The following is a 9,690-nucleotide window of genomic DNA, read 5'->3' on the forward strand; positions in this document are numbered from 1 at the left end:
AGAGAGAGAGAGAGAGAGAGAGAGAGAGAGAGAGAGAGAGAGAGAGAGAGAGAGATGTGCAGGTAATAACAGTAGCTTACAACAACGTTATTGAAAGTAATAATATTACAGTTCTGGCTACTGTGGTACAATATGTTGAAAGTATGTATTAATATCTGGCAGTATACATGTGTGACAATAGTCATATGTGTATAATAACAAATACAGCACATCATGTCGCTGCTTTACAGTAAAATTCACCGAGTTTTGTGCCAGGCATAATTAGTTTGTGTCCATAGCTGCAAAAATTAAATAAGAACCTAAACAGTACTGGATTTTTGAGGCTTATATTGATATTTAACCAAAGGCTTAACATTCTTTTTTTAATTATTTATTTCAGCAGTTTTAACATAAGCATTATGGATAAGTATCTATTAAAGGGCACATATTATGCAAAATGCACTTAACCATGGGTTTCTAACAAAAATATGTGTCCCCAGCCTGTCTACAAAAATTAGAAAAGTCCATCCTCTCCCTCTTTTGCTTGCTCCTCCTTTCAGAAAACATGCGCTCATACCAAGCAGCAACCTTCAGGGCTGACAAGTGAAGCCAACGCAGAAGTGCCAAAAACTGCAATTCATCGACTGGCCTCTTAAGGCTGGCTTCAAAACAGCAAATCCCCATAGACTACCATGTTAAAATGCCCAACTTTACAGCTAAAATAAACATAGTTACAGCCTGGTATAAAAAAACAGTTTTGATCTCTGGCTTATTTCATCGTTCATGATAACTGTACGGGGTAGGGCTGGGCGATATGGACAAAGATTCATATCTAGGTATTTTCAGGCTGAATTGCGATAGACAATATATATCTCGGTAATTTCTACGATGTGGACTACATGTTCAGTTGCAAGCTGATCCATGGCTAACATCCCCTGTTATTTTGACTGCATGTGTTTTTCCACAGCAGGGCAGGTAAAAGAAGTTTACCTGTTGGAGGTGAGCTGTTTGCAGAGGTGCAGTAAGAGCCTGTTGTCTGCAGCTCTTCATTTAACATTTCACTGTGGCTGATTCTGCTTGTACTCTTCCTCTCTGCCATAATTTTAGACTTGTTTTAATTGAAGAAAAGCTAATTTGGTAATAAACATATTTTAATTCCTATAGAGTTTTAAAAATAAAAGTCCCCCCTTATCGTTTTATGTAAAAACTTTAATTGTGAAGCAGCAAAATAAGGAAATGTTGAGTTTTCGAGCAGCGACTTCTAATACGGCTGATGGCGAACATGAAACCGTAGAATAAAGCAGATATCTAAAGTACAAACGGAGGACGCAGGAGAGAAACTCAAAACTCCAAACCAGAGATTGAGTTAGAAGCTACAAAAGTACTGAGAGCTGAACACACAGTAGTCTCGCCACCAGACCATCAGAGATCTCCGCCTTCTGATAGTCTGGGGACACTCCTTTCTAAAGTGTGTTTAACACACCGGAGAAAATGGCCGGCAACAAAGCAACGGCTCTTGCATTTTTGAAAAGGACACGCCCTCCCGAAAATGTGCGCCCCCCCTTTTCTCGTCCGCAAGGAAACACACAGAGAGATTGAAAATGTATCCCAAGAGATTTAACTCTGTTTTATCAAGATTGTGGAAATGAAGGACTTACAGCGACTTTGTTTAAAACTTTTAACACAGTCGGACTATGTTTACGAGCACAGTGAGCCACCGAAGGACCGCCCTGCGAATTTACTATTGGTTCTGCAACGTAGGGAGTTTTTTTAAACTCTGAAATTGTATCTGCCCATCTAAACACAAAAGCAGGGAGAAAGACGTCAGTCTTTATTTAAGCAAAGCGTCTAAAGACTGACTTGTGAGTCTAAACACACAGACTTTTAAAGACACTTTTCTCTCTGGTCTCGGCAGACAGAGTTGAGGAGAGTCTCACAACACACAGCTTGTTTGAAGGGGAGAGAAGGGGTGGTCTGGGGTTCACTGCTGTCAGCTAGACGCCACCGCTACCTGCTTGAGTGCGGGTGGCCCAGCTTTTGGACCTACTCTAGAGAAGGAGTAGGTGCACAGCTCAGTGTGGCACCGTGCGTCTAAACTAATAACAGAAAGACAAACCGGCACAGCATGGCTTGCCTGTACGCGGCTAAAAGTTGTAGGGGGAAAGGCCCACAGTATTGTACATGTGCTATTGCAGTAACTTCATTCATCTCACAGACTGATTTAGCGTAGCTTGTGCAACATATAGACCGATGTTGCACTGTAGACTAATTAACAGACTGATAAAACAGAGTAGCAGCTCTGTTTCTCTCTGAGTGTTGATGGAGAAACTGTGAGTGAGTGAGTGGAGCAGAGCTGTGCGGAGAGTGAGAGAGAGGACGGATGAACACTGGTATGAGTTGTGTGGCACAACTATATTGATATAAATGGTATTGTCTAAATCTATATCTTGCTTGAAAATATATTAATATATTGTAAAAAAATCGATATACTGCCCAGCTGTAGTACAGGGGGTGGATTTTTTTATAATGATCCTATTTCAATTTCCACACTTTATTCCGGACATAGAGGCGGTCCATAGTACTGTACAATAAAAATACAAGACACAATAAAAGGACAGACAGATACAAAAATATCAAATATTTGCATATAAACTAAAACGCCAATGGTTTCAATGCCTTGAGGTGAACCTAACCGTACTTATGGCAGGATTTGCAAGCGCTGAAATTATGCTGTTTGGTGACTCAGATATCCTACACATACAACTGTACATGAGATTCCTGAGTACAGCAGGACATGTAGATACACCAACACTGACAAACATTTGGCTTGCACTGCTCCTTCTTGGCACTTTAAGCAGCGTCCTCATGCCATCATTATATGCCACCTTGAGTTTCTGCATACTGCTACTTTTGTAGCGCCGCCACAAGTGGGCAGTATACATTGGGGTGCAAAAAGTTTTAAAAAGAGTGGTCTTCACAGACAATGAGCACATACTAAATTTGCGTTTCAACATATTAGCCTGTGCATACATCATTCGGTGTTGTCTTTGAATGTCCCTATCATCAGACAGGTCATCAGTTAGATAATGTCTTTAGTATTTAACCTCTTCACATATTTTGAGGACAGTACCAGAGAGAGAGAGAAGGCAGGAAATGACGATTTATTGTCTTCCTTGCTTCTGACTATCATAATATTACTCTTTTTTCCATTATATTTAATATCAAAGTCAGAGCCATATTGAGAGCATACTCTTAGTAACTGTTGAAGGCCAGCACTATTTGGACACAGGATAACCAGATCATCTGCGTACATCAGGTGGTTGATAATGGTGTCAACAACCATACAGACTGTTCTACAGTTGTTTAGCTGGTTGGATAACTCGTTCATGTAAATATTAAAAAGAAAGGGAGATAAAATGCTCCCCTGCCTAACTCCATTGCATACACTGAATGGAGCAGATGTAAAATCACTCCATTTCACATACATTGACTGGTGTGCATACCAACAAAACAGGATTCTTACAAGAGATGTGGGAACCCCCCTATTTAAGTGTTAATAAGTCTACAGTGTTGGAGAGATTTGAAAGTTGCATCTCCTCCACACTCTTCCCCCTCCCTCCTGTGCTCCGTCTGACGTCATGCGTCCTCCCCTCTGAGCTGTTTCGCCCTCCCCTTTCCGCCGCCTACTGACACACCTCCTCAGGTGGGAGAAGGAGACGGCGCAGCGTGAGTTTTGAGAGGAGAGAGAGGACCGACTTACACCAAGAGCAACGCTATCACTTAGCTACAAATTTCAACAACGTCAGACTCACAGGTAACTATGACAAACTTTAAAGTTATTACAGGGCATGTTGAAACAAACGTGGCTCTTATTACTCACTTCAGTGTCCACAACTAACATTACCAAGCTAGCATTTTAGCACGTTATATAGGTAAAGTTACAAGTGTCATGTCATAACAATGTAATGCTATGAGTAAACAGCTAACGTTAGCTCTTTTACCGCCGGGATAACGAGGAAAAGCTAACAATAACAATGATGTCTATCACTTGTTAGATAAACGTTGTTTTTGTGAATGACTCTATATATGAATCGTTTTTTATTTTAAGAGTTCACATGACAGCATGTCAGGGTCCCCGGCTCCGAGCACGTCCACGGGCCGAGGTCGTGCTCGAGGCCGCGGACCAGGGGTTCGAGGTGGGAGAGGAGGAAGAGGTAGAGGACGGGGATCCGGCCACGGTTTACTGTCGAAACTACAGCTGGAACCGGAGGACCTGCAGCGGATACAGGCTCTCCAAACAGAGCAGATCGCTTATGAGGATGTATGTATATTATTACTTTTATTTTTTTGTTCTGATGTAAACTTCAAACTCAGACACACACACATTTATATATAGAAGTGTGATTTCTGTTACAAAAGGTGTTTTTTGAGTGCGTTCAATATGTGCTCCATCTGTTGTACCTTACCTCAGCAGCAAAACACAGGATGTGTATTGTAACTAAGAGGCAGATGACTGATAGAAAGCAGCGCAATACAAATGCAGTGTAAAAGTACTACATAGAAATAACAAAACTCGCATATAAGCAAGACACCTTTGTGCTGTATATGCCTTTGTAATTTTCAAAACATACAATTTCTGCAGAAATGGAGTAAAGAAATCTTTTTTTTAACATTGAGCCTCTGACTGCAATCCTCTTTTTCTGTGTTTTGACTTGATCATTGGGACACTGCATCAGAAGACAAGAGTGCAGTGGTGATGGTGTAGTTTTAACTGTTTTGTAATTTTTAAATTTACTTTTCAAATATTATAAAGGATAAAACAATTTTTTTTTTTATAATAATGGTCAAGTTTAGTCATGACCTTTCTAAATAAATCTTTGAGACAATAGTCAAGTTTGACTTTGTCCCAAAGATTCACAACACCCACAAAATTATATTATAACTCTGTAACAATGACAGTCTGCATTGCATTGCAGGCCTTGATTGGGAGCATGGACCTCAGTGCATCTCATCAGATGATCCGGGCTGTGTTACAGAATGACCCATCCTACATTTTTGACCTGAGATCAGATACATCAGGTGCTCTACCCGTCCCAGGATCCACTGCTGGACCCTCATGGTGTGTGTGTGGGAGGTGCCGCGAAATGCCGACAGACCTGGAGAGAAAGCGCTGTGGCCACCAACCTGATGAATGCCTGTCCATCATGCCATAAAATGGACATTTATTTACTGATGGGGGGTTACTTGCGCATAGCCAGGAGAATGTGTGAACCGGGAAAATGATTTAGGCGCACAGTGTGCGAGTAAACACAACTTACTGTTTACCATAATGGGCATTGGACATTTTTTCATCATAACCAATCAAATAAATGTATTTTAAAACTTGCTCCTTTGGCTCTGATACAGCCGTCTCACTCCCTGCCTGCAGTCCCTACTGCACTGGGCTTTGTAACAATGTCCTGCCTACAGCCCCCTCTGATTAGTTATACGGCACAAGTGATAGCCAATCAACACTGACACCTGTCCATGCTTTTACATCATGTCACATTGAGACACAGAGCACAGACGGAGCGGGAGAGGCTCCGGTAAACCAGTGGTAATTTTAAAGGTCAAGTAACAGAAACCAGACAGAAACAAAAGTTGCAATAAAAATCCTCTATGCTGAAGTTTTAAAGTCACCAACACAACATTATATGATCCATTTCAATGATGACGTGCTTGCCCAGAAGCGAAATTTCGACGTAACTGCCTGTTTAATTCACATCAAACGCGATACAATTTTGCAAACAGCCTAAATGATTTAGCTTCTAAAAATAAATAGCACCAAGGCAAAAAAAGAGATGTAGGAGCTATAAATCAAAAAGTCTGGTAACCACTGAAAGTTTCATCTTTATTTATAAACTCATTATGCTATAAAAGTTTAATCTGAAAAGTAACTACTAAAGCTATAATCTTTTTGTTCGTTTTGATAATAAACACGTTCGTTTGCAACACATACATTTCTATTACTTCATTTTGTGACCGCAACACCAAGCCCCCCACTCCGGAAAAGATTTCAGATTTCAGGCACACAAATCTTCTGTGCTCCACATTTCAGGCACAAAATTTTTTCTTGCTTTAACCCCTGTAACTAATGGCACTTGCCTTTTTTACCGTTACTATCTGTCTGAGTGCTGCTTAGTGTTGAAAATTTTAAAATGACACCCTGCTTGACCACTAGACAACTCCAAAGGTAAAGTATTACATATAATATCTACTGCCCATCTAACGGAAGAAAAAGAAATGCAACAAAAGATTATAGTAAGATTTTATATTTATTCTTTAAATAGTAATTTGTAACAAGCCATGTAAGGTGGAAACAACTTAAATGCTGAAAAGAATCCTTAAAACAAAAGTTCAAACTCTAAAGTATGCTACTAACAGCCTACGCTTGGGTTCCACCATGAAAGGACACAGGGCTGCGACTGTCCTTCAGAGGGCTCAAAACCAGCTACTCATCGAGAGAGAGACAGAGTCACTTCAACATCGATGCACTTAAATCCAAGACAGAACAGATGTTGGAAGAACTGACACCACTTCTACCCAGGGAAGTCCTGGAAGATGTCTCCAAGTTTGTTGAGAAGGCAAAGACTTTGCAACACTCCAAAGGCAAGGAATGACAGACAAGAAAGTTCCTGACACTACAGTCTCGTCATAACTTCTCCAATAGAACAGACGTACTGACCTGGAGAAACAAGGATCACAACACAGCACATCCGGACATGAGAAGTGGGTGAAAAACTTATCGGACAGAGAGCTCACCCAACCGGAAAAGCATGTACTGGCCAGGAGACTGAACTTTGCCGTAACACCAGAACAGATACCGGTGGTAGATCTTATCACAGCAACAGAGTCAGCCATCAGAAATAAGCTGGCAGACACAGAGGCAGAACAACTGAGACTAAAGGTATCAGCCGCTCTCTCTGGAGCAAAAACACCAACTCCAACCTCACCATTGAAGAAAGGAAGGCCCTGGCATCACCGAGGAAAGACTGGAACATCACCATCTTGTCTGCAGACAAAGGAAGATGCACAGTGGTGCTGAAGACAGCAGACTACCATGCCAAAATCACTGCTCTGCTCAGCGACACAGCCACATACGAAACACTGAGGCGTGATCCCACCAGTGGCTACAAAAAGGTGGTCATAGATTATCTACAAAAACTGGAAAAGGACAAAATCATTGACAGACCACTGTATTATCGACTGTACCCTGGTGAAGCCATCCCATGCATCTGTGGACTCTCCAAGATACACAAGGAAGGAGCACCACTAAGACCCATCATCAGCATCAACTTGGTCATGTACAACATCTCCAAACACCTAGCTATGATCCTAGCTCCCCTGGTTGGCAACACTCCATACCATGTAAGGAGCTCTCAGGATTTTACCAACAAGACCAGAGAGATAACTCTAGACTCTGACGAAACTATGGTATCATATGAGTCACTGTACTTTTCACTTGCATTCCCACCAAAGAAGCACTTAAGACAGTGAGGAAACGTCTGCTACAAGACAGCTCCCGTCCAGACAGGACCAACTTCACCCCAGACCACATTTGTGACCTGCTAGATCTTTGTTTGACCACCACCTGCTTCAAGTACAGTGAGGGTTTCTACTAACAAAAGCACGGCTATGCTATGGGCTCACCGGTGTCCCCTATAGTGGCCAATCTTTACATGGAAGATGTGGAGAAGAGAGCTCTGACCACCTTTACAGGAACTGCTCCTAGCCACTGGTTCAGGTATGTGGACGGCACCTGGGTCAAAATCAAAACTGAGGAAGTGGAAACCTTCACGGAACACATTAATGCAGTGGACCCTAACATTAAATTCACATGGGAGGATGTCAGAGGAGACTGTCTACCCTTCTTAGACTGTGCAGTACACATTGAAGAGGACAGAAACCTTAACATTGAGGTATATAGAAAACCTACACACACGGACCAATACCTGCTGTTTGAGCTCACCACCCACTGGAGCACAAGCTGGGAGTTATCAGGACACTGAATCATCGGGCAGAAAACGTGCCCATGAGGACAGAGGGGAAGGTGAAGGAACAGAAACACATCAGGGAAGCACTTCAAACCTGTGGCTACCCCAACTGGGCCTTTGCGAAAACCTCTAAAAGATCCTTTCATACTGTTCATATTCTGACCTTCACAGTATGGAGCAGGTAGTTTTTGACCCTTTTATTGTAAGACACTATCAAGAAATATGAACCACATATGTTGTGCATCCTGACCAACGCTGCTTTTAATGTTTTCCATGAATTGTATTGAAAATGAAGGACGTAACAACCTTCCTGAATGATAGGTTTCACCATAATCATTTGAAACACCATAAAAATTTCAAACAGACAGTGCAAAAACACATATTGCACGTACTAACCTAATCACCCATTCTTGTAAGTGGTAAACGTCGCTTTACTTGACCTTACCTTGAGCTTGTTTGTTTGCCTCTTCAACCTTTTTTTTCCCTTCCCCTTCTTCTGAGGGATATGCCAGCTTCGACATCTTCGTAGACGGTACTCTGCATGTTGTGTTCAGTGAATAGCAACTGAATTGTCAACTGTTGCTGCGCACTGTTGCAGTTGCATCGCGCAGAGTCACTTCAAAAAACAATAATCAATTAAACAACCCCAAAAAAACACTTTTCTAAATAATCTTAATATTGAAAGGAAATGAAATGTACCCAGTTAAGGTCGGAGGTCTATAACTGCACATATATATGTGCAGTTATAGACCTCCGACCTTATCTGGGTATATTTCTGCTCACTAATTCCTGCTATCACCTGTTTCCTGTTTATCTACCGCCAGTGGCTCGCACTTGGGCATCATCAACAGCTCCTCCCACAAGTCTTCAACAGCCTCTTCCCGTTGTGGAAGGCTGCCTCTGTCTTTTTAAACTAAAAGGGTTCCGCCAATCTGACTACCCTACGAGGCGGAAAATTGGGCGCCTCGGATCAACTCGCCATTCCACCTCTGTGTCTCTAAACGCTCGCAGCTGGCCGGCAAAACGGCCCAACATTCGCAGAAAATCTGGCAGTGTAAAAGGGCCTTATGAGACAACCAAATGGGGTCTAATCACCATCTCCGTACGCAACAGTCCCTGAATAAATTGTGCGTTAACGTCCACGACCTTTGTGGTGTATTCAATACATTGAAAATCTGAAATCCTCTATTCCCTCAGTTTAGATGTAAAAAAAAAAAAAGTGCTGTTTTACACTTAACAGCAACAGAAAAGTAACTATTACTTACTTTGTGTGGGTGAATATGAAGTGATACAGCACTCAGTATTGTTACCTTATCTGAAAGACAAAGAGAGAATCATTCTAACAGATGTTTTTGATAATTGTCATCAACATTGAAATGAACAGGACCTGCGTGCAAAAAATAGCCTACAAACACTGACTTAACCCTATGGGCCCTAGGCCTTTTTGGGGTATTTTTACTGCCTTTACTTTTAAGCTCATATCACAGTCATTATAAAGGCTACATATACATGCTATATCTTGTTTTTTTCAGGACAATCTGGGCTAACCAGATTCGCCAGCATTACATGTCCTGCCATGTGCCTGTATTTTATATTAATTTTTATATCAATGAAAAAAACAAATCCGTATGACTAAATTCTTACATTTTTACATGTATCTCACCATAGCAAGTTGGAA

At 41.5% G+C, this 9,690-nt stretch overlaps 1 protein-coding gene across 3 annotated transcripts in view; it reads left to right on the top strand.

The window, feature by feature from the left end:
* The window catches only part of ska1 (spindle and kinetochore associated complex subunit 1), a 283,761-nt gene that overhangs the window by 229,674 nt on the left and 44,397 nt on the right, over positions 1–9,690 (top strand). The window contains exons 4-5 of one of the 3 annotated variants that reach the window (XM_050072297.1): positions 4,088–4,300; positions 4,956–8,682. The exons of the other annotated variants lie outside the window; for them this stretch is intronic. Coding sequence (XP_049928254.1) covers positions 4,088–4,300; positions 4,956–5,192 — 450 coding nt within the window. The 3' untranslated portion in view covers positions 5,193–8,682. Of the gene's footprint in view, positions 1–4,087; positions 4,301–4,955; positions 8,683–9,690 lie in introns of those variants that run through there. 3 annotated transcript variants of the gene reach the window in all.

Source organism: Epinephelus moara, chromosome 20, assembly GCF_006386435.1.
Source record: "Epinephelus moara isolate mb chromosome 20, YSFRI_EMoa_1.0, whole genome shotgun sequence".
Taxonomy (NCBI): Eukaryota; Metazoa; Chordata; class Actinopteri; order Perciformes; family Serranidae; genus Epinephelus; species Epinephelus moara.